Source organism: Gossypium raimondii, chromosome 7 (assembly GCF_025698545.1).
Source record: "Gossypium raimondii isolate GPD5lz chromosome 7, ASM2569854v1, whole genome shotgun sequence".
Lineage (NCBI taxonomy): Eukaryota > Viridiplantae > Streptophyta > Magnoliopsida > Malvales > Malvaceae > Gossypium > Gossypium raimondii.
Genome location: NC_068571.1, coordinates 53,320,301 through 53,344,859, shown reverse-complemented (window position 1 = coordinate 53,344,859; position 24,559 = coordinate 53,320,301). Strand labels below are relative to the sequence as shown.

The 24,559-nt window shown below is 33.8% G+C and overlaps 4 protein-coding genes across 13 annotated transcripts; 2 read left to right on the top strand and 2 right to left on the bottom strand.

The window, feature by feature from the left end:
• Window positions 1-276: 276 nt before the first annotated feature.
• Window positions 277-3,676, top strand: LOC105799654 (uncharacterized). Of its 4 annotated transcripts, none has more exons than XR_008198100.1 (3): window positions 277-801; window positions 1,320-2,946; window positions 3,408-3,676. XR_008198100.1 is itself a non-coding variant. In XM_052634043.1 (2 exons), exon 2 carries the CDS (start codon window positions 1,339-1,341, stop codon window positions 2,587-2,589), a length of 1,251 nt encoding a protein of 416 aa, XP_052490003.1. In that variant the 5' UTR covers window positions 279-801; window positions 1,198-1,338; the 3' UTR covers window positions 2,590-3,050. The 4 variants fall into 4 exon arrangements, 1 of the variants encoding a protein (XP_052490003.1); XR_008198098.1 differs by having other exon boundaries at window positions 279-801; window positions 1,198-2,946; XR_008198099.1 differs by having other exon boundaries at window positions 279-801; window positions 1,137-2,946.
• Window positions 3,587-7,486, bottom strand: LOC105797441 (E3 ubiquitin-protein ligase MBR2). 3 transcript variants are annotated; one of them, XM_012629561.2, is made up of 7 exons: window positions 7,125-7,486; window positions 5,638-5,910; window positions 4,702-5,535; window positions 4,551-4,601; window positions 4,382-4,480; window positions 4,097-4,264; window positions 3,587-3,985 (listed from the first exon to the last, which is right to left on the bottom strand). In XM_012629561.2, exons 2-7 carry the CDS (start codon window positions 5,884-5,886, stop codon window positions 3,830-3,832), a joined length of 1,557 nt encoding a protein of 518 aa, XP_012485015.1. In that variant the 5' UTR covers window positions 5,887-5,910; window positions 7,125-7,486; the 3' UTR covers window positions 3,587-3,829. The 3 variants fall into 3 exon arrangements, with proteins under 3 accessions (XP_012485015.1, XP_012483626.1, XP_012483040.1); XM_012628172.2 differs by having other exon boundaries at window positions 4,702-5,910; window positions 7,133-7,484; XM_012627586.2 differs by having other exon boundaries at window positions 4,702-5,910; window positions 7,125-7,483.
• A 7,106-nt stretch (window positions 7,487-14,592) lies between these two features.
• On the top strand, window positions 14,593-17,153 carry LOC105802392 (uncharacterized). Of its 5 annotated transcripts, none has more exons than XM_052633330.1 (3): window positions 14,593-14,800; window positions 15,257-16,537; window positions 16,838-17,153. In XM_052633330.1, exons 2-3 carry the CDS (start codon window positions 15,260-15,262, stop codon window positions 17,009-17,011), a joined length of 1,452 nt encoding a protein of 483 aa, XP_052489290.1. In that variant the 5' UTR covers window positions 14,593-14,800; window positions 15,257-15,259; the 3' UTR covers window positions 17,012-17,153. The 5 variants fall into 5 exon arrangements, with proteins under 5 accessions (XP_052489290.1, XP_052489289.1, XP_052489288.1 ...); XM_052633329.1 differs by having other exon boundaries at window positions 15,257-16,687; XM_052633328.1 differs by having other exon boundaries at window positions 15,257-16,762.
• A 4,528-nt stretch (window positions 17,154-21,681) lies between these two features.
• LOC105762221 (probable WRKY transcription factor 17) lies at window positions 21,682-23,194 on the bottom strand. The gene is made up of 3 exons (XM_012580302.2): window positions 22,371-23,194; window positions 22,128-22,253; window positions 21,682-22,043 (listed from the first exon to the last, which is right to left on the bottom strand). The coding sequence occupies exons 1-3, from the start codon at window positions 23,072-23,074 to the stop codon at window positions 21,866-21,868; spliced, it is 1,008 nt and encodes a 335-aa protein (XP_012435756.1). The 5' UTR covers window positions 23,075-23,194; the 3' UTR covers window positions 21,682-21,865.
• Window positions 23,195-24,559: the final 1,365 nt, after the last annotated feature.

Sequence of the window (24,559 nt, the reverse complement as noted above, 5' to 3'; positions counted from 1 at the left end):
TAATTTTTTAATATTTTTAATAGATGTACAAAATGCCATTTCCTAATACTTTTATGGAATGAAAGGAGAGGTAGGTCCTTCATGTCAACCTCATAAATATCAGGCACCTTTCTCCATCAACTTCAGTCTCCCACTAGTATACACTACAACAACATAAACAATTGCTTTCAAACACTTAAATAACGCTTAGCCATAACCCATACCTAGCTACTTGCTAATACCTCCCTCCCTCATTCATTCCTTTAGGGATAAAAAAGAATAAGAAAAAGGCAATTTCTTGTCAAAGTAGCAGACACCAACGAAGAAACCTCCTCATCCAACAATACATTCATCAACATTCATCAAAAAGAAAAAAAAATATTTTTTTCTATTTTATGTTCATAAGATTGTCATAGATGAGATACCATAGTAAATTATTAGATGCATAAATATAAACCAGAGAAAGAAGAAGTTTGAGCATCACTGGGACTGTGTTTGGCTTTAAAAGTCAGAGTCAACGTCAAAGTCAAAGTGGCATCACTAACTACAATATTACATGCACAACCTAGTTTTGAAGTTGAAGATATAGCAACACAACACAAACATAAACTCTAATCATTAATATAAAAATATTTCTTTAGAAAGAAAAAATAAACAAGAAGAAGAGAACAGAGCTGAATCAAGACCCAGAAATTGAGATTTATTCATTCAAAAAGAAAATTCTCGAGAGGGAGGAGATCCAAAAAAATCCAACAACGAGCTGACTGAGTGGCTGTGGCACTCGATTTTTCTCTGCAAATTGGTCAACCGAGTTTGTCTAAGGTTAGCTCTCTCTCTCTTTCTCTCAATCTTTTAACCCTTTCTCTGTTTTCCTTCTCTTTCGCTCTTATTCCCTCCAGTTCCCCTGCTTCTGTTTATCCCATTGATATCTTTTTTCAACTTCAATTTCTCAATTCTCAATTCTATTTATTTTATTATTTTCTGAAACAACAACAACAACTCTTTGCTGGTTTTAATTGCTGCTGTTCGTTTTTATTTACTGCCTTGCTTTTGTTAAGTTCAGTATTAGGGTTTTGATTTATTCATTGACCGGTTAGGGTTTAGGGTTTTGGTTTTGGCGAATGTGTGATTTGGGTTATGCATTGTTTGGTTTATAGGTGGTTCAATTTGTATTTTCTCTTTTCATTCTGGAAACTGAAATACAGCTATGTGTCTTAGGAATAATACTGGGATGAATTGCTATTTTATTCTCGATACCCATGCAAATTGGTGAATTTTAACTTGTTGGGTGCTGGAGAAATTTGTAATTTTGGGTGGAAACGGCTTTCTGAATGGTGTAGGAGTCTGTTTTATTGAGCAATGCAACCCCAGCAAGGGTTCAGAATTGATTTAGCTGAATTGAAAGCTCAGATAGTGAAGAAGATTGGGGTTGAGAGGTCAAAAAGGTATTTTTATGATTTGACTAGGTTTTTAAGTCAGAAGCTCAGTAAAAATGAGTTTGATAAGTCATGTTACCGCTTACTTGGGAGGGAGAATCTGCCACTGCATAATCAGTTGATACGTTCGATGTTAAAAAATGCATGTCAGGCTAAGACTCCACCACCAGTTTTTGAAGCAGCTCCCGTGAAATCTTTGATACAAACTGCGAAAACTTCTCCTGCTAGAGAAGATGATGGACATCAACATGTGGGGTCACATCCAAATACAGATAAATGGTCAAATGGTGTTTTGCCAGTGTCATCCCCACGAAAGGTTAGGTCTGGAATTCGGGATAGAAAACTCAGGGATAGGCCCAGCCCGCTGGGGCCAAATGGAAAGATTGTTGTTTCATATCAGTCAGTTGGGAAGGGAGACAATAGCATTAAATTGGGTATGGACAATGGGGATTTGACTCCATATGACTATCAGAGACCAGTGCAGCATCTTCTAGCAGTTGCCGAGCAGCCTGAAATTCAAAGAGAAGGTTTGGTGCATTCCACAGGAAGACCAAAGGTGCCTAGTAAAGATCAGAGTGAAGGAGCCTTTGTTGAAGATGGGGAGGAGGTGGAACAAATTAATCCCATTAATCTCCTCTCTACAAGTTCTTTGCTTGCACCACTTGGGATCTCATTTTGCTCAGCTAGTGTAGGTGGGGCCCGCAAAGCTCCTGCGGTGGCTAGCAGTGGCGGCTTCATTAGCTACTATGACAGTGGCGGTTTGTATGATACTGAGACATTGAAGAAACGTATGGATCAGATTGCAGCAGTGCAGGGCCTTGGAGACGTTTCCGCAGAATGTGCTAGCTTGTTGAGTAGCATGTTGGATGTCTACTTGAAGAAACTGATTAGGTCATGTGTTGATTTGGTTGGATCAAGGTCAACAAGTGAACCGAGAAAGCACTGTGCCCACAAGCAGCAGCCTCAAGGCAAGCTTGTTAATGGTATGTGGCCAAGCAATCACTGGCATATGCAGAGTACCACTGGGCCCACAAAAGTTTTGCATGAGCAGGGGCAGCAGCGCTCAATATCTCTGCTTCATTTCAAAGTGGCAATGGAGCTAAATCCTCAGCAGCTGGGTGAAGATTGGCCATGGCTGCTTGAAAAAATTTGTATGCATTCCTTTGAAGAATGAGTTCCCTGCAAAAATTTGTTTATCATGAAGCTGTGATTGGTTCAACGTGTTTACAAGATGTTGATAACTGAAGCTCCTAGTTTTGGATTACTGACATGTACCGGATGGATCAGTCAGATAAAGCTCTGCCCTTTGCAAGATGAAATTATGGGTTTGAGTGTCAGGATGCCTGTACACCTGCTGCTGAGCCGGGATTGATCATATAATTATCTTTGAGCAACTGAAGTATGCTGCTTGAAAAGAAAGTGCTTACAACTGGTTGCTCTGTCGTAAGATTAGCAATTTTTGTTGGCTGTTTGCTGCCATTTCAACAGATCTCAAGTTTTTCTTGTAATTTACAGCCAATGAGGAGGAAAGGTAAAATTACTTATCTAAGAGATGCACCATTGTTCTGTATGTAATTTTAAAATCTGAGAATTGATTTGAGTTACTAATAAAAAATCGACATCTATTAAATTGTCCATTGTGGTTTATATTTAGATTTTCCCACCACATGCCCCAGAAAAATCTATTTGTTAAGCTCTGATTTTATGTTCTTGTGTAGCTTATGTATATATTTTATGTTCTTGTGTAGCTTATGTATATATGCATATAGAATTAACATAGCAAGACTACACATTAGTTATGAGATGCTCATGCTGAGCTTAAGAATGTCAAGCAGTGACTGTTCTTTTTGTAAAGAGGCAGTTCTTATTTACTAAAAGAGGCAACAGTTTCTCAGTATTTGGACCTGTTCTTTTGGAGCAGATACACTTACTTGTGTTGTCCTTTATTGTTGAGCTGATTTTCAGTACAATTGTTTTCTTTTTTTTTTGTAGGTACAATTGAGAGGCATGATTATGAAGGGCCTATGTTCGACATGAGGATACATCTGAGGTTTTGTGCTTATCAATGTAAGCCCTTGAACTTTGAAGCAAGGGAGGATGAATGTAATTATATAAGTACTGTTTATATATAGTAAACCTTAGGCAATTGTAGCAATTATGAGAGAAAACACTGATCAATTCAAACAGCGCCACCAGCAGTAAGCGTACTTTGATTCACATTTATTTTTATTACCAGTGAATTGAGTGTTCCTTCCAGTGCAGAGTCAGTCCAAGCGCATCTGCTTTATTTGTTTGGATTTGATATTTACATGTGATCCATAAAATTAAAATTTAAAAATGCTGAAGAGAAAAGCCATCAATTTTGTACAAATGAAACTCAGTCTGTTGCTTTCTTCTTCTATTCAAATTCCAACTCAGTTCTGAGATGAACAAGAAGACTGCATGGCTTCTGCTGATGCTTTGCAAATAGGGCACCAATTCTTCACCTGCAACCACTGCCGTATGCACCCAACATGGTACCTATGTTCACACTGCAGCCTCCCTACTTCATCTCCAACAACATACTCTTCCTGCAAAACCGAAACCGTTAACCAATAATGTTGGAACTGAAACCATTGCACTCACTAAATACCATAAGCCGACATCTCATTGATTGAGCTTAAAGTCATATAGGAGAGAACCTGGCATATACTGCATTTCACATCATCCTTTTCAACCTCACAGCTGACCTTTGCAACATCCTCCATAGATATTGCTTCGTAGATGCTTTTTTTAAGGCATTTCGACATTGCTTCTTCGGATAGTGCAGTGCTCACATTACCCATCCTCTCTTCTAGAGCTAGTAATTCCTATCATGATACCAACACGAGCTTAACTTGATACTTTACCTTTAACAACGAGAGCATATAGAGTGGAGAAACTTAAAATGCAAACATCACACCACCGAAGTGGAAGTTAAAACAAACCTCGTATGACATATTGTCTATATCCAATCTCATGTCTCTATGTTGGTCGTAAAAATTCAGGCCATTAAGGAACAAGCTGGTCTCTAGAACAAGTAATTGCTGCAAGACAGAAACAGAATCAACAAACAGCGAACAATCAGGTCAAGTGGAACACTTCAAAACTAGTTACCTCATACGTCAACTCTTCATCTTGTTCGATCCTCTCAAGAGCTAATAACACCTGTGTAAACATAAAATAATTGTAACAGATGAACCTTTAATAACAAGCAAGTTATACATCCATGCCTAAGACAACGCATTGAACTATACTGTTAATATACCTCTGCAATGCCATCCATATTGTAGCGCCGGAAACTATCCCCGGTCATTGAAGAGCGGTTGATGCCAGCTTCAGAAGGAATAGACGGTATGATACTGTGTAAACTATCACTTATTCTACCTGCTCGACCGTAAGAACTAGCACAAGTTGAGCCAGTTTCTGTGGAAACAGGTGCACTCAAATCGATGGTTACAGCAGCTTGAGGCACTTGCGGCATGACCACAGGGGGCTCATTCAAAGTTAAAATACTCCCATTGTCCTGGTTAGGGAGTCTCCCTCTACCATAACAACTGCTTGATCTTCGAGTCCTAACTGAAGAAGCAACACTACTATCACTATTCGGGGACCAATTTCTAGCTCGCCTTGAATCAGAAATGGAGACACCGTGACTAGAAACATTGCTCCGTCCCTCCAAAGATGACCCACTCAACTTCTTTCCCTTAGTTGAAGAGCTACCTTCTCCATCCGCATTTCTCTTTTTTACTGTGTCTTTCCTTCTGCTGAGGCTTGAATCCGAAGATGAACAACCAGAAGGAACAACATCAGAAATAGAGTTACACTTTATATTTCTCAAACTGTACCTGCTTGCGTTGGCACGAGTTGCCAGGGAAGCACTACAAGAGGCCAAAGTAACCGATGGACTGGCAAGAGCATCCTGGTTGCCCAACCCCGCACGCTGACTAAAGCTTCTCCTCGGTTTTGTGTTTGTTGCTGCACAAGAGCTTCCAACTTCCATTACTCTAACTTCCCTAGAATCAGCATCATCGGCTCTGGGCTGCAACCCTCTTTGAATCTTTCCCGGTGGGGATATGAGCTCTGACCCTTCTGGCTCATCCTGAACACTACTAGTTTCAGATGAATCTGTTTCCAGCTGAGATGATAACTTTTTCTGAGGATTCGTAGAGGATTTTCTAGAGTTGATAGGTGCAGAGTATACCCTAGAGGAGCTTCCAATTATTTCCTTGCCACTCGATGAAGTGCGGTAAGGCGGCCTCGAAGATTTGGATTTTTCTGAGCAGCCACTCAGAGTACCTTTCATTGAGTTCAGCCTGCCACTGCACCCAATTCGGTTGCAAAATTGAGCATTCCGTTCTCTGTTATTAACATGATCCTTCAAGATAATGCCGGAACCCTTGCCAGGTACAACAAGCCCATCAGCAGCTCTTTTACTAGTATATCCATCCATCTAGTTAACAAGTATCCTTTATATCTGGAAAAAAATATCAAAATCAACATATCATATGGTAATGAAAAAACCGCTAAAACCATGAAATCCATAGGAGAGCACAAACGGTCATACACAATCCGACCTAAACATACCACTCGGTCTTTTCCACTAGAGCCGAAGTTCATACCTTAAAATTATTTACTTTGGATATTTATAACTTATAAACAAGACAAGATTTTACTTCGTTTGCCATTAACATGATCATGACCGATCAATCAGCAAGGCAATTGTCGATTAGATTCAAGAAATTCCCAAAAGGACAGTGACAAGTAACAATAGTTAAAAGGCTATTCAAATTTGGGACCATAAAGGTAAAGCTTTGCAATCTATTTTCAACATAATATAATCCCTATCGCTGTAACATATGCCAACCCCTCCTACAGGGAGAAAGAATGCAATCCATTAACAAAGAGAATTTTGCAGAACCAAGTCCTAAACTTAAATTAGAAACTCAATTCTATTTCAATATCTGCTTGACTTATTCACCAAGAAAGGAATTTTTATTTTTATTTACCTTGTATGAGAAACAAAGTATGCTAGAATTGCATGATAGGATTATGAAATCCCAAAGAAGAAAATTCACAGAAAGAGTTGACAAAAAGAACACCTGAAAACTGAATGGAACCGATAAAGATAAGATAGATAAGCAAAAAAGGGGGAAGTCACCTTTGTTATCCAAAGATCAAATACGTTCAAATAGAGAAGCTTTGAGATTTTTTTTTCTCAAAAAAAAAAGTAAATAAATAAATCAGAAAAAAAAAAAAGAGCAAAACAAAAGGAGAGATAGTCACATGCTCCCAGTACTGTATTTGATCCCAACAAAAGTGGGTTTTTTTCTCTCTTTGGTTTTCGAAGGCCAATGTTTTGTTTGAATTGTTCTCCACACAATCATTTCAATTTTTTTTCCTAAAAAAAAGAAGAAACTTGGTCCGTGATCTAAGGGTGAAAAAAAGCTGATCACCACATTTCTTCGTTACTTGTCCATCCCTTTCCCCTTACAGACCACCATATACCCCAACTTCTTCAAAAGACCAGAATCATCATCGACCCATCCAAATATATAAATAAAAAATTTTTTAAAAAAAAGCTTTCATATATATACAGCATATATAATATGTATGATCATGAAACAAAGGAAGACCCTTTTTTTTTTTCGGGGGCATATAACAAAGACCCTTACATGGCAAAGATAATACCTTTTTACCTATTTGATTGCTTCACCGTCTTCTGTTATTGATTCTTTGAAAATACAAAGAGAAAGGGTTGTGAAGTCCTAAAAAGAAGATGAGGTTGAAGATGAAGATGGAAGCTTGGTGTTTCAACTTTATACAGAGGCAGCCAACAGGAAAGGGCAAAAACAAGAAGCAAAAACGTGTTTGAAAGAAGAAAGAAAGACCCAAATAAATTGGCTGAGATTGTGAACCAAAACACCTAATCCTATTGTTATTCCTTTATAATCATTAATAAATGAAATAAGCAAATAATATTATTATTATTATTAAATAGTCTTTTTGAAAGGGAAACAAGCCATATATAAAGAAACAAAATAATGAAGAGAAGGGAAGAGAAGAGAAAGAGAAAAGAGAGGCCTTTGTGTTTGTGCGGCCGACTGCTGCCTGCCGTCCCCTCCTAACACCAAATTGGGACCCCTTGTTTCTTTCCAACAAAACTTTCATTTTATTTATTATCAATAATATAAAAATGAGTTTCAAAGAATAATAAAATTTATTTTTGTGGACGGAAAAGGAACAGAGTACCCAACCCCCCATCACCAGCTCAGCCCCGTTCAATTTCCTCTTTCTACTCTCTATAACTTTATTTCAGTTCAAATTACTGCAGGTAAATGTGTAGTCTTGTACTATGCTTCATGTACTCGTTGTTGGATTATTTGATTGCTTCACCGTCTTCTGTTATTGATTCATTTTAGTATTTGTATTTTTTAATTCTTGAAATTTTAGCCCGATTAAATGGTAGAAGTTAAATTCTTCTATTAGTTTTATATTATGTGTAAAATTGTAGATTTAGTACATGTTCTTAAGTTGAATCATTGTTAATCGTTATATTTTTAAATTTTGAAATTTCTGTTTTAATGTTAGCAATAGATATTAAACCTAATTTTTATAAGTAATATGTAAAATGTGTTGCATAAACTTTAATAAATTTCATATCAAGACACAAATCTTATTCCCTGTTTCTTGATATTGAAATTCCCGTTAATTGGTCATTAGCTTACTAGTTAATACCCAAGCATTTGTTTGTATTGTTTAAATTTGATATTCACTCTTAAACTGCAAACTAGATATTTGGAATTTAGTTCCAAAGGCTTGCTTCATTGGTTTGGAAAGATTTGATTTTAAATTCTAGCATTTTTGACTTTCCAACCAGATCTGATATAAGGAGCAAAGTATTTTATTTTTATTAAGGTGTAGCATATGGTAAGCTGCATTTAAAATGTAGATCATATTCATGGCCGCCTCCTACCTCCTTTTCTTTTCTTTACTTTACTTTACTTATCATGTATTTTATTTATTTTGAATTTAAATTCGATTTAATCTTTTATAATTGAGTCGTGATTTCATATCAAACCAATAAATCTAACATTTTTTCATTCCTTTTTTTACCACTAGAATAGAGATGGTAACACAATAGGACAAGATAGTTTTTTCCCGCCCCGCTAAACTCCCCACATAAATTAAATACTAATTTATTCCTATGAACCTAATTCAAAAAATTAAAATTATATTCAAATATGACATAATTTTTATTTTAATAATTTTATCAAAATAAAATAGTGCTAACTTTTTTTTTAAGTAGAATTATGGTATGAGTTTGTAAACCCCATTCAAGTACTTGAAAAGTTAGACCCGACCCATCACGTCCCGAATGGATTTTGTATTAGGAGCGACAATTTTGATTGGTATCAAATTAAAAACACAAAAATTGTTCCAACAACTTAAAAGGTTAATGATTAACCTTATGTATTGACACAGGGTTATATCCTCTTTTTTTCAATTTAGAAACTTATAATACCAAAAACAAAACTATCAATTCATCCACCGCATCTACAATAATGATCAAGTTTTGGACTTGTTTTATTTGCAAATTTTGATTTAGATAGAAGAAATGCGACTAATCAACAAACAAATGATGAAATCATTCCATTGCAGTAAATGGTTCAAAATGTTGACCGGGGGTGTGAAAGTATTTGAATTGAATGAAGAAAAGTTAGTCAATTTGCACTAACACATCTAATTCTCCACCAACTTTATTGTAAAGAAGAAAAATTACTACTCACTTAACCCTTTAATGCAAGAAAGAAACCCCTTTCCCACCTCACTCATCGATTTTATGCCACTTTCCTTACCAAAAATAAAATTATCAATAGCTCTAATCATAGTTTTTGTTATATGTATCTCGTCTTATAGGCTTCCCCTCGTAATTTTAATACATAAAATGTGTACAACTCCTTTGACCTATATCGCTAAAAATAAGTGTTGAGTCATTCTTTGCATGATTTACACGTGGACTTTGTTTAACTCGTTTTTGTCTCATATCCACTTACCTAAAAGTTATTGTATCTCTTAAGTGTTGACCATGATAGGACCTGCATCATACTCATGTTAGAATCCAAGTTAAAAGAGGATTACCTTCACCTATAAATACTTCACTCTAACCTTGGGTGAGACCTACATCATTAAAAACATGTCCTGAGTTTTTCTTTGCATGGCTCACACGTGGACCTCACCTAGCTCTTCTCTATCCTTATCGGCCTACCTAGAAGCTACTATATCTCGTAAGTGGCCAACCATGATGGGGTCTACATCATACAAGTGTCAAGACTTAGGTTAAGAGAGGACCACCTTCACCTATAAATACCTCACTCTACCTTTGAGGTGCGACCTTTATCTTCTTTACTTTAAGATCCTTTAACCTCCCTATCATGTGAACCGTCACTTAAAACCATTAATGTTTATTATTTTGTTTCTTGTTAATTACCAAATTATTGAATTATTAATTTCCAAATCAAAAATTGTAATTAATTGTAATGATGGAATTTATTTAGGAAATTTTAATTCCGTAGTGGGATATGAAAAGAATTGTGCAATATATCAATTTAATTTCTAAAAATATAAAATGAAGAATGCGGCATGAATGATTAAAATGGGGAAGGCCAGCTAAGGCTCAAGCGTGGCAATTGTTAAACAACACATATAATCAAAAAGTTATTATTATTATTATATTTGAAGTTAAAATTATATTAATTAACTAATGTTGTTAGACAAAATGAATTTCTTTTCTTCAAAATATGTTCATTTCTCATTGATATCATAATCAAATTTGTATTAGACAAAGACCTTAGTGGACTTTTCTTAACCTTTCTCTAAACTCGGTGCTTATATTAATTAAGAAAATGATTTCTTGAAGAGGAAAATGAGACAAGAATAAATGACTTCGAAAAAGAAATAACAATTTTATTTTTAAATATAATATACCAAAATTTTAATCTTAAAATATTTTTATTGAGCTTGTCTCATAAATTAATTATAATTAAATATTAACTCAATTAAGTAATACTTGAATTTTTTAATAATAAATATTATTATAATAAAATTTTATGTACTTAAAATAATTAAATTCAAGTATCAACCCAATATCAAATAAAATTCATATAAAAGACTTTTATCACTTTATTTATAGTTTATTTAATCAATAATTTCATTTTGTTGAGGGAGGCCGACCCTCCTATCAAAGAAGTCTTCGTTAGGTCAAGTTGTGCATGATGCACGACTACCTATCATGGGGACATGAGCATCCACACATGGTGAGGTTCGAACCATTGCCCCTTAAATGGAAACTATGGGCACATGAGGGTCTATTAGCTTTCGACAAGTGACACTTGGAAGATTTCTTTTGAAGGAGAGTCATCATTCCCTCAAAAAAAATGCCTTTTTGTTTGTGGGAGATTGACTCCTTTCATAGTGCCATTCGTTCAAAATCGATTAACCCCTCAATAAGTTCATGTTGTCTCCAAGTTAAGTTGGGGTTTTGCCTCTCGAGTTTATGAGTGTCCGAGTGCTTAAGGTAAGGTTGACAAACTGAGAGTATCTTTTTGGATTGGACAACATATGAAGCACAACCACCTACCAAGGAGACGCGTGGTATGATTTGAACCCTTGCTCGTTAAATGGTAACTATATGCACATATAGTACCACTTGATCAAATGAGCCACACACAAGACGTAACCCAAACTCAAACACTCACAATTTTCTCCTTCCAACACTTGTATAAATATAAAATATTTTATTTCCAGCCATACAATGAATGTGACGTAATGATATATAATATAATGCAAGAAAGTAAAACTAGAAAAGAAGGAAAGAAGATGCGTGGGCGGCAATTGTAAAAGAATGAGAGGTGCAAGTCCCCATCCAATTGAAATAGTGATGATCGATGTAGCTAATAATTATATGTTTAGGTAAAGCTCTTAACTATATATTATTATAAGATAAAGTTTGGGCTATAAAAATAGATGCATTTAAATAAATATATTCACTTCTTTTATCATTAAGACAACAATTTGACATTTATTAATTAATTAGTAATACAGGTTGGTTTTAGCCAAGTGTATTGCTGTTGATGTAGAAATAAGGTGTGGCATCTCCTCAAACAATTAGCGTGCTAATTTTAAGCATGGAAAACCTACACAAAGTTAATTACAAATTAAGAAAAGCTAATAGCACCTTCTTCGAACTTACATAACAATTCATCTCATTTCATTAAATATATATAAAACCAGCTCCCCTTAGAGATATTTTAGAAAGTATAAAAATCATTAATAAAGGAAATTTAGGTATTTTGTAATAAAAGTTAATTAGTGTTACCAGTAAATAGATCTATAATAATCTTTCTCTTTTTTTATAATTTTTTACTTTTTATTATTATACTTTAAGCCATTTAAAATTATCTATTTAGTTTATTTCCTTTAACTCTATTTAAATTTTTAGACAAAAAGTTATAATAATCATTTCAATTTACTTTTTTTTCTTAGTTTAAATTTAAACAAAATAACTTTTTATTTTATTTTTCTTAATGTTCATTATAAAAGCAAATTAATACAATTGAATATCTATTTCTAACAATTTCGATACCAACATTTTCCTTCATATTTCAACTTTGATTTAAAAGAAACTAAATAATATAGTTTTGAGAAAAAGTAGAATCTAAATATATATCTAACTCCCAATTAAAATAAATTGGATCAATCCAAACCTTTTAAATATATTCTCAAATTCTTATTATGAGCTTTAAGTTGCCCTTAATGAAATGTTTGGAACATCTACCAATGGTAACCGTTACATTGAAAAAAAATATGCCACGAAATCAAACATTTATACTCGAATTAACAACCATTTTTATGTCTTTTAACTTTTATAATACTACACAACTTTTCATTATCTCTTGCATGTAACCTTTCATGAAGTTTAATCTCTATATAAACCTATCATTTTCTTCACCAAAATCTTATATATCATCACAAGAAGCCAGCATTTTCAATTGCACCATCATAATAATGATGCTGTTCACCCATGCAGGACCACTTGAAATCTCGATGGACAGTTAGTAATTTTTTTAATTTCATTATTATTTCATGTACAAATAATTTTAATTATATATGATATATTATTAGGATATGTTGTTTTAATATTTTCACTACAGAAGAGGTGGTTATCGGGTGATTTTTTCTTTTATAAATATGAAAATATAAACATGTTTTCAATTTTCATCTTTCTCTACAATTTAAAGAAAGTTGTTTTAATACTTAATAGATTTACAAATTTGTAGTTTTGTATATCATGTAGTCAATTGGTTTGACAAAATAACACAATTATAAGTAACATTATATTTGGACAATTACTTGCTACAAAAACTTTATCTCTATATTATATAAATTAAATTAAGTGCTAAATTAACACAATAATAATTATAAAAGTAATTGATTAAATATTGATTATAAAAAGAAAAATAAATTATATGTATTATTACGAGAATCAAAGAAAACTAAATATTTGAAAATAATTTGTTTGTATTATAATAATTAGTTAAATAGGTTTGCTTTTGCCATTGAGAATTATTATTCACAATTATAAATAAAATTTAAAAGCATATTTTGGACACATAAAATTATTATTATTATTATTATTATTATTATTATTAGATACTCAAACTATTTTAAATCATTATTCTAATTCAATAATTAAAATTTGAATATAGCTTTTTGAAGTTACGATTGTTTATCAAATATATAATTTACATGAATATTTTAATTCAAACATATATATTCAAATTCAATAATTAAAATTAAAATCTGAATGTAGCTTTTGAAGTCCTATTAGTTATTAGATATTTATGTTACATGAATATTTCAATTCGAATTAATAACTTTAGACTAAAAATTTTTAGAGATAATAATAATTGCAAAATGAAATAATATTTTAAAATTTCATGTTTGATAAGGTGTTGAAAAATTCAATTAATTGAAAATTAATATTTTGAGCTTAAATTTTTAAGCACGATTAGTTATTATAGCGGCAAGATAAACTCCTTCAAATCATCATATAAAACTTTAAAAACTTATTTGAATAAATATGATATTTATCTCTAAAATAACTCTTTAATCATCAAAATATAATAAGACTTTCATGCTAATCAAATCACTTTGAAAGTCAATTGAGAAATTAAGTGATTTCGTCAAATGGACTGAAAACTTATACAAAGCAGTAAAACAAATTTATTACAATACAACATGGAATTATTATGGGTTTAGTTTAATCATTTTGAACGAGAGAGATTAGTTTTTTCTCATTTTCGTTTACCAATTTTCTATTAACGAAAATTTTGAGAATTTTATATTTTAATTTTTTAATGTTAATTGACTAACTTTAATATTTTAACTTTTATCAATCATTTATCTTCAATGGATAAAATAAACCTACTATTACCTTAATTCGCGCATATATACTAATGCTAATAAAATAAAAACTTGATCCATCCTAGATTATGAATACGTAAAATTATGGACTTATGATATAAGATGTCTCATGTATTAATTTGGTCCACATGGTGTACGTTGCTTGATGAGGAGCACTTGCTTGGGTCCCTCTTCCCAGCAGCTCCATATTAATATATAGTAAATATTGAAGGAAGTAACAAGTGGGTGGGTATTTTGGATTTTGAGGAATGTCATTTTCAGGTGGAATTTTAAAGAAACGGGTGATTAATTGGGTCCAAGCCAATGGATTGCAAATTTGCAAGCAAGTCCTTGGTTTACAATTTGGATAAGGACGAGGACGACTTCACATTGACAAGAACTCATTTGGTTTATTAAAGAATTAATATTGTTCTAGTAAATATATAATTTTTTATGTATACTCTCTATCATATGCATATCAATCTAAGATCAGCAAAGCTATTATCACTCATTCACGTAATGCCAAGAAATTAGAAACAAACTATTTTTAGCTATGTTTGTTTTTGGTTGAAATAGTCAACATTCACCTCCCCATATGTCTCGGCTACTTTTTTGATGCTTTTTACTTTTTTTAATTTAATTAATTAATTTCAATGATCGTCTTCTCTTCTTCCATATATATGAAACCCCTACGTACAGGCAGCCACTTCTTCCTTTAAGTTGTGTTGAAATTCAAGCTCCTAATTTTCCTTTTTCATTTTAATAATGAAAAAACCACCTTTTCTTCTCCTCCTTCTTCCTCCTGTTATGTGCTGTAAATCGTAATCCATATTTATATCCTCCCTTTGTCCTCCATCTATTCCCACATTCTCACACTACATGAATTTGCTGTCATAATCAAGGTGAATATGTTGTCTTTAAATTTAATCTATCATTTGCTTGTCTTAAGGGTGGTGCAACTTTATAGGAACTTTGCACGTTATTCTTTTCTTGTTTTCTACTTTCAATGGATAAAAAGGTCCCATGTCGAATCCAATTGTTTCTTCATTCAATGTTATGTAAGTGTATTTTCTATAGGGAGGTAGGCTAAAAGCCCAAAACAACAATGCCCATGTCCATGGCCTTCTTTCAATGCAGATCAAGTTTGAAGCAACATGGTAAAAGTTTTTTTTGGAAGTATCTGGATTAAGAATTACATTGCATTTTATCTTTTTTAGACCATATTATTTGCATATTTTGTATAAGAGACCAAATGCAATCCAATTTCTATTACAAGTTACTCCACCATATTTTTACTGAAGCAACACTCATTTAGTTGAGCCAGATTGGTTAGATGGTTAATGATTTTTATATAATAGTGAATGCAGGTTCATTGTGAGAGAAAGTTGGTAATGGAACAGGGCAAGGGTAGAGACACCTTGCGATCGATGGCAACCAAGAAAAAAGAAAGTAGCAGTTTGGGGAAAGAGAAAAGGGTCACTTGCCCTTCAAAACCAGATGCTTCCATTACTACCCACGGGGCAGCAAGCCAAGGGCTAAGAAGACCCACTATAGCAAGCCTTCAAGGGCAAGCGCAAAGAAGAGTCTCTCTACCTGCCACCTTACCCACCCATATCAACAAGTCTACAATAAGCACATGCACTGATGGTTCTACCAAGACTGCTAAAAAAATTGGGGTTGTAAACAGCTCCACCAAATCCCAACCCCAAAGACCTGCATCGGCAGCTCCAGTCCAAAAGCCACTTGTTTCTTCGGCTCCACGCAAACCAACAACAGCCAGAGCTGCTGCTTCTTTGAGTTCAAAAGTCACTGCTACTGCACACAGGCCAACCTCGGAAAGGCTTGCCAAAAACCCAATTGCAGGGAAACTATCCACGTTATCATCTTCTTCGTCTAAGACCAGGACTAGGACTATGACTATGACTATGACTAAGAGCTTGAAGAAGGCCCCTACTGCTACCACTAAGAGGGGAACTACTACTTTTTTGGCTTCAAAGAAACCTCCATTAACTAAAAAGGATGTCCAAAAAGAAAATTTGGATCATCAAATTGAGGAGGTCGTGAAAGATGAGGTGGGTGAAGTACATGATGTTGAAATACCAAAAGCTGAAGAATCCCGACAACATGATGACCAAGTTGAAGTTTTGGATTCTACCCATCATGTCCAACGTGTTGAAGAAGAAAAGGAAAAAGATACCCTTGATGATGTTCCCACAGTTCTGGAACAACATGAAGTTCCTCAGCTTGAAGAAATGGAAGAACATGATGGAGATAAGGAAAATGACAGCAAAGAGGAGGTCAACGATAGTGATGGTGACGAAGAAGAGGTTCAACAGGAGGAAACTACAGTAGAAGCCGAAAATGGAGGAGTAGAAGAAGGTTACAGAACTGAGGAGGTGACTGAAAATGGAGAAGAAAAGGGTGATCATGAAGGGAAAGAACAGGAGCTTGAATTAGTTAAAGAAGAAACAATAGTAGAGGAAGCAAATGTGGTACTTGCCACAAGCCAAGTACAAGAAGAAGCGCTGCATGGGGAAAAGGAAACCATTGAAGAGGAAGCAAATGTGGTAATTGCCACAAACCAAGAACAAGAAGAAGCGCTGCATGGGGAAAAGGAAACCATTGAAGAGGAAGCAAATGTGGTAATTGCCACAAACCAAGAACAAGAAGAAGCGCTGCATGGGGAAAAGGAAACCATTGAAAAGGAAGCAAATGTGGTAATTGCAACAAACCAAGAACAAGAAGAAGCGCTGCACGGGGAAAAGAAAACCATTGAAGAGGAAGCAAATGTGGTAATTGCCACAAACCAAGAACAAGAAGAAGCGCTGCATGGGGAAAAGGAAACCATTGAAGAGGAAGCAAATGTGGTAATTGCCACAAACCAAGTACAAGAAGAAGCGCTGCATGGGGAAAAGGAAACCATTGAAGAGGAAGCAAAGGTGGTAATTGCCACAAACCAAGTACAAGAAGAAACGCTGCATGGGGAAAAGGAAATCGCAACACCCATCATAAGTGATATGGTGATGGAGGAGAAAGCTAGTGATAAAAAGGTAGTTGACGGGAGGAAGAACAGTGTTAGAGCACTGATTGGGGCATTTGAGACTCATAAATGAAAACAAAAAACTTACAAATGCGTGAAGCCATGGTTGAGTTTTTTTTATTCATTTCAATTGTTGTAATCTTTCCCCCACTTTCCTTTGTTCCTGTGAGAAATTAAATGTAGCAAGAATTTGTAATATTCAAAGATTAATTTAATATGTGTATATATTCATTACCAAAGGGAGTGGTCTGGTTCAAACTTTTAAAGCAAATTTAAGCATATATTATATATATACATATATATATTATCCGTAAATTAAACAAAAGAATCTCCTTGTTCGAATTAAGAAGTAAGAACATCAATCCTCTTTATATTTATAACATCGCCAGTACTTGCAAGTAGTAATTTGAACGGTAGAATTCAATTTCATTTCAAGGGCAAGGAGAATGGATTTGCATCTAGTACTTGCAGAAATATATAAATTAAAGAATCAACAAACATTTTATACCCAATAGTGTTTGCCAAATTCTTGACAATAAACATGTATAAATTCCCAACAACAGGTACATCTATCCACAAACATAAATAAAGAGTTTTTTTTTTCTTTTTAAAAAACTGATGACTAAATAATTTATAATCATGTGAAAATTTGTGCATGAAATCTAGCAAATTATAAGTTTTAATGCAACCTAGCTAGTAATTGAATCAATGAGTGAATATGAATGTTGCAAATGATTTTTTTTGGTTAAGTGAGGAAATGTTATAAATCAGTAAAATGAAATGTTGTGAAGTGATGGCAGAGAAGAACATCGGAGTAGACGGAAAATAAGTGCGGTGGCAAGCACTAGCGAGAAAAAAAAATTTGGAGGGAGGGGTGAAATTAAATTATATATTTTTACCATTTTAATATTCTATATCTTTATAATTTTTAAATGATTAAATCAAAATTTTATCATTTTTGAGGGGACAAAGTACAATTTTACCATTACTAATTTAAAATTTTATAACTTACAAAGGGTTAAAAAAATTCTATTTTAAGGGGGGCAAGGGCCCCCTGGCTCCGCCACTGGTAGCAAGAGGTGATGATGGAAGCAATAATGATAGAGAAAGGTGAGAACTAAAATGGTTGTTGTGATTGTAGAAAGAAAGTTGCATAGAGAATTTTAGAATGCCCAAATTTGTCAAAAGTTAAAAAATCTCCAAATGGAGTATTTCCATCGCTATTTATAAGCCTTAGAAAGGAAGTTATTAAAGAACAATTATAAAAATAAAGTAGGAAATGGAAATGGAAGAGGTTACTTGAATGTGGATAATGAGAGGTAAGTTTTATAGATCGTGGGTATAATGATGGTTACATTAAAGTTACACGCACATAAAATATTTTGGCGAGAATGGCCTTAAGGAAAAACACACCATTTGCTCAATGAGGGAATAAGAAGTAAGCACTTGTATTTTAAAAAATTATTAAAAAGGGAACTTCTTACTTCACCAAAAAAAAAATGGAACTTTTTAACAGTATCTATATTTGAGCCTTCAAGCTATGCTCTTCAAGACATTCCAAAAGTAGAGCTATCCAAAAATCTTGCCAACCCTTCTAAGTCTAGCATTTCCAATATAGGGTGGGTTTGGATGGACGATGCATTTACTTGCGGTTAGTGTAAAAATAATGGTGACGGTGAGATTAGATATTATATTATGTGACAAAGGCACTGCACTGCAACCAATTGGTCATCCAAACCCACCCATAGTGTTGTTCCCAAAGATAATTTTTCCCTAGGAGTGCTCTTGTAGTTGTAGAGAATGATAAACCCTGGAACTACTATTAATAGAAATGTTCATAATAAAAAACAACTATTTACATTTTGCCTCCTACATGAGAATTACATTTGTTGAAAGGGATTCTCATGAATTGGACAAAATAAAAATAATCAGACAATAATGATATAATACGATGCAAAGCCCAATCGTGAAACAATTTGTTGCCCCTGCCAAGGCATTTTATGGTAATTGCTTAAGCTACTTAGGTAGGAGCAATATGTACACAATTGGGATGAAAACAAGCTTCATCCAAGCAACCGGTATGTGCGCAAGTGGGATGCAAGCAAGCTTCACTTAGGCGGATGACAATGTAAGCAAGTGGGATGCAAGCGAGCTTCATCCAAGCAAGTAACATGTGCGCAAGCAGGATACAAGTGAACTTCTTCCAATTGAGCGGCAATGCAAGCAAGCGTGCTTCATCTAGACGAGTAGCATGTCGGCAAGCAGGATGCAAGCGAACTTCGTCCATGTGAGCAACATGTGTGAAAATGGGATGCAAGCGAACTTTATCCAGGCAAGCAGCATGTGTTCAAACGGGTGGTACAAAGTTTTAATTTATAATCGCTAAAGCTTTTTTAAGCAATTCATTTATTATTATTCGATAGTAATATTATTGGTAATTTTATCAGCCTTACTTGAATTTTATAATTATATAATTAATATATAGGTAAATTACACTAGCAATTGTCTAACTATTAGCATGTTCCTGTTTTCACGTTATGACATTTGGTATTTTGATGCATATTATCTTATCTGTTCCTTAGCTATAATTTAGTATTTTGATTATTGGTGTGAATTCTAGATATAGCATTGATAGTTAAAATTACTATATTATGTACTAAGTTGAGCTTTGTACTAAGGGGAGTATTGTTGATTGTGGTAGCTAGCTTCCTATATTATTTGATTTTATTCATCAAATTGCCAAATGGGAGATTGTTGAGGCAAATTAAACTGAGAGTTGCTAAGTGGCACTCGACAGTGCCAATTGTAGACGATGGTTTAATACTTGTCTTATTTGGATTGGTAATTTAATGAAGAAAATCTTTGAACCTGTTAATATGTTGTATTATTAAAGATACTTGCCCATCTATGGAAAATAAATCCTTGATATTTGAAGATTGGATTGGATTCTTGTGAATCAATTAAATTCTTGGAATTTAGAGATTTCATCAAGATAGTGTTGCTGATTTTGGAGAGCATATCTTCGAGTGATTTTGTTTTGATTGTTATTGATGATAGTTATTTTCAAATATTTACTTTTTATTCACTTAGATTATATGTTAGCAACCCAAAATTGAATATATGTTTTGAGGCTTGTATTGGTTTTGTAAGAGAGCTTATTTAATGCATTCTAATATGTTCAACATGGAACTATTTTGTGAGAGAGTGTAAACTGAATTGTAAAGATTATTAAGTGTTTACTGTCCAAGTTCTTAGGGGTAGGATTTGGAGGTGAGTGTTTTACTCTTTAGGTGCAAAAGTGAGATCGCTATACTTGGTAAGTGATAGAGTGTGAATAACTTGTTGCATTGAAGATTAAAAATAGTGGAATTACTCACTAAGTTAGGCTCCGCAAAATATAGGAAATTGAATTGCGTAAACAAACCTCTATGTTATTTCTGTTTTGTTTATACAATTTTTCGCATATCAAACCATAGTAACCATTGTAATCTGGCACTTCTATTACATTGTTCATTTTCGGTACAAAAAACAACTCAAAATAGCAACAAAATGAAAAATTATTTTGGTAGAAAAAACAAATAATATACTGGATTTTGATCATTAAAGTATGTTGCTTAGATTTTTTATGTTGGATTTTACTTTTCTTTTCACTCCATGACAATGATAAAATTTAAAAATGTAAAATAAGTAAGTTGATGGTTTTAGTGAATTAATTAATTAAGTTCATGGTTTTCTAATATTTTAGTGAATTGCTAATGTGACATAAGTGGATTGTTACTTGGATGGCATTACTAAAGTTAATTCTATTAATTTTTCATCTATTTTGGAGTAATATGATAAACAATACAAGTTTAAAAGCTAAAAGAATCGGAAAATTAAATAGAGGATTAAAATAAATTTTGTTTTAAAGTAGATGGCCAAATAATTTATGCTTTTTTAAATGATTGTTGAGCAGTGGCATCATCTGTGTCTTCTTCACCTAAGCCTCAATCCAAGAAAAGCAAAACCCAACAAGAACGGTTTTTGGGAAAGCTAAGCCATGATCCTTAGTCTTTCTCGGGATTCCTTGCTAAATTCCATCTTCAATTCTTCTTCTTTTCTTTTTCGCCTTCTTTATACCATAAATAGTCTTTGCAATAACATTGCTCTTCTTTTATTAAGATGCAAGTTGAAAGTTTTAGCAATTTGTTTAGAACAAATTATAAATGTACTAAAAAATTATGATTTTTATAAAATTTGTATGGATTAAATTGATAGAATGTTTAAAGTTGAGGGTTAAATTTATTAAACTTTTTAGAATTAGGACCAAACTGATAAAATTTATAAATATCATAGGATTAAATTTAGTATCGGTGAAGTCTACATTCCACTAATGATTTAACAAGAAAGTGACTGTTGAAAATAATTTTTTAAAAATTGGATGATGAAAAATAAAAGTATGTGAATAATTAGTTGGTGCGAATATATTTTAGCGTTAATATAAAATATTTGTCCAGCTCTTATTTCAACATCATAATATAAACCAATTGAGGTTGAAAAAGTGATAAGACATGTAATGAAGAGTAACAAAGTACTAATTAGATTATATTATGAAAACAGCTGGAGCTGAACCATACAAAAGATTGAATTGAAGTTAAGTCAAAATGTACTTATTTCTTTAAATTTATACAAAAAAAACACCTTCCCAAGTAAATTAAAATAGAAAATGATACCCCTCCTGAAAAAAGAAATTCAGTTGAAAAGTTTGTAGAATTATTAAGATATTATTATTGCTATTTTCATCGTCATCACCAATCAACAATTAATTTAATTAAGCTTTACTTTTTTCATTAGGAAAATTTATAAATATATCTAAAGAAAAAACAAATTTACATTCAGCCCCCTCAACCACTCTAAAATATTACAAAACTCTACGTTTATTTGTTTATCAAGTTGACTTGAATACTACCAGCCCCACACCTGGAGCCATGTTCTCCTGCGCCGCGCCTTCACTGTGCCGGTGCTCCCCTTCGTATGTTACAATCAACATCGACGGATCATCGGTCGCTCGCTCCACGTGTTTCCTAGCGGGACACCCTCTGACCGTACTACACTTGTAATATCCCCTGAAAATAAGTCAACGCAAACTCAGATCACGACTAATCCTAGAAATGCTCTGATTTCATGATTCTCAGGACTAGGGTAGATACCGTGGGTATGGTGAGCCCTTGATCGGTTTTTGACCGTACTTCCTCCATGAATACTCGTCTGCCGGAATGTCGGCGATCTTAGAACTGATGGCTGGAACTCTGATTACTTTTTTCACCCTGTTTTTCCTGAAATATCAAACCAAATGCAAATCAGTTTTGATCTTGACTCTGTACTTTTTCACGACTCACAAAGTGAAGCTATTTTTGAAATTTTTGAAAATCCAGAAAAAGCCTAGTATTTACCTTCGCTTTGAGCAGTGACACTTGCCGTTGCCGGACACGTTCTCAGAGTGCTCATGTTCGCGGCACCTCTTCTTGAATGGAGCAGAGGATAGTGGTGGTTTTCCCGAGGAAACGGCCGCCGCCGGTGTCAAAAATAGAGATGATCCTTGCTTCCCGTTCGAAACGCTGCCGTCTCCGGTGATCGCAGAAGACATAAACGAAGAGTTCGACGACACGCTGAAGCTTTCTTTTGTGAACTCCAACTCAGTGCTTTTAGTGTTAGAACTAAACAAACAAGGTTTCGTAAAATCGAGTGTTAAACTCTGGGGTTGCAAAGGAACGAAACTAGCAGGATCCGTACTTGGAGCTTCAACCGGCGCCGGATTTACGGTCAGCGGCGGTGTTTCAACCGGGGCAGGAGTTCGAGTTAGAGCCTTGTGGGAATCAGTAACAGTTAGAGAAGCAGCGGATGATGACGGTGAGGAAAAGGAAGAGGACTGAATCGGTGCACGTCTGAACCGAGCGTGACCGGTTCTGTTAATTAGTGAGATGACCTTTTTGAACTTAGAGACGGTGAGATCGGCAACCTCAGCGCAGTCGAGTCGGTTAGACTGGTGAGAAAGGAGGCTAATCAGGTGCTCCATGCTCTTCATACCTTGCGTTGCAGCCTCCTGAATGGCCATCTGATCATCCATCTTAGGAAAACTCATCAGATCCACCGCCATTTTCACGAAAAACAACGACGACAACCAAAGGAAACTAAGCAAGTTGAGAGGTCAACAAAACATTGAAGCCTGGCGAAAAGTAGAAGAGTTGAACGGTGAAGGGGAGGTGGAAGGTGAAGGAGAAGGGGGAGATATAAGGGCTAGGGCCGGCTAAAGGATGACCAGATGACCGGGTAAAAAGGGGATTTCAATCCGAGGGCCTAGATTGATTTGAAAATTTCCATGAGAGAGAGTTGAATAAAGATTAAAGAAATCGGTGGGTGGTGGGCGCCAGCGCAGAGGGAATATGAGGTAAGATTTGGTTTTTGTTTTGGTCCAAAGGAAGAGGGTAGATTTGAAATTTCCGTTGAATAAACAACGTTGACGAGACCATAACAAAACAAACAATGCGCTGTTCTTGATCAAAGTCAAAGTAACAATAGTAGCGGTTCATTTTCTATTCAAAATAATAAAAATAAGGGTAAATTACATTCCATGTCACTAAACTATTAATAAATTTATACTTATTTATTTAACTTTAAAAAATTATTAAATAATTATTAAATTATTTAAAAGTTTTTATTTAAGTCACTAGACTGTTAAGTTTCTTTTTTAAAAGTCTAGCTAGTGAGCTCCAAGCGACAATTTGACCATAACACACCTTAGGTCCAATTAGAATAAAAAAAATTAAACTATAAAAAAATTAGGTCCAAGTCTATCTGGTGATTAGTGTTGCAGATAGGAGAAGAAAATTGTTAAGATTTGGTCCGTAGATTTGTGACGTATAAAAAATTAAACTATAGAAGAGAAAATGAATGAGAATTTTCGATTATTGCAGGCAATGTAAATAGAAAATATCATAAAACAATAATTTTAACATTTCAATGACTTAAATGAAATCTTTCAAATAGTTCAAAACTATTTTATAACTTTTAAATTTAAATAATCAAAATATAAACTTACTAATAATTTAATAATTGCAATCTACCTAATAACTGTTCAAAGTTATGTGTGGATTTATTTATTTTATATTTTGGTCAATCTTTTCATTTTGCAAATTTAACGCTTAATGGTTTGACCGTTTGATTGAAATTTGACAAAGTGATGATAGTACAGTAACTGTTTTGATTAGAAAGTCAATTTTATTTTTAAATTAAATTGAGATTTAGTCAAATTAAACACATGGGTTCGGTGCTATTCAACTTTAACTTTTGAAAGAAACCAAGTAACTTCAACTTTAAACCATTTTCTAAAACAATTATTAATAAAATCTTATTTTTAATTATTGTTTTCAAGTTTTGTTCAGCAAATTTATTAGGCTCAATTCCACGTAATGTTCGCGAACTATGAGTCGTATTTTAATTTAATTTTAAATTTATCACTGTAACATATTTAAAACACGAAAATTAAAATTTAAACATGTATATCCTTCAATGTATGAACAATTTGACTTTTACATTTTAAAAAGACAATATTATACTTGACAGTTTTTTCTAATAGGTTAGA

What these genes read in the sequence shown, in the direction of transcription:
- LOC105799654 (XM_052634043.1), top strand. Translation starts at nt 1,339, where the DNA reads ATGCAACCCCAGCAAGGGTTCAGAATTGATTTAGCTGAATTGAAAGCT.
- LOC105802392 (XM_012634391.2), top strand. Translation starts at nt 15,260, where the DNA reads ATGCAGGTTCATTGTGAGAGAAAGTTGGTAATGGAACAGGGCAAGGGT.
- LOC105797441 (XM_012628172.2), bottom strand. Translation starts at nt 5,886, where the DNA reads ATGGATGGATATACTAGTAAAAGAGCTGCTGATGGGCTTGTTGTACCT. An exon ending in ATATGGATGGCATTGCAGAG is followed by an intron (nt 4,602 to 4,701) that starts GTATATTAACAG and finishes ATGTTTACACAG; the next exon opens with GTGTTATTAGCTCTTGAGAG. An exon ending in TGAAATGCAGTATATGCCAG is followed by an intron (nt 3,986 to 4,096) that starts GTTCTCTCCTAT and finishes TCGGTTTTGCAG; the next exon opens with GAAGAGTATGTTGTTGGAGA.
- LOC105762221 (XM_012580302.2), bottom strand. Translation starts at nt 23,074, where the DNA reads ATGGCGGTGGATCTGATGAGTTTTCCTAAGATGGATGATCAGATGGCC. An exon ending in TGTCACTGCTCAAAGCGAAG is followed by an intron (nt 22,254 to 22,370) that starts GTAAATACTAGG and finishes TTGATATTTCAG; the next exon opens with GAAAAACAGGGTGAAAAAAG. An exon ending in AAGGGCTCACCATACCCACG is followed by an intron (nt 22,044 to 22,127) that starts GTATCTACCCTA and finishes ACTTATTTTCAG; the next exon opens with GGGATATTACAAGTGTAGTA.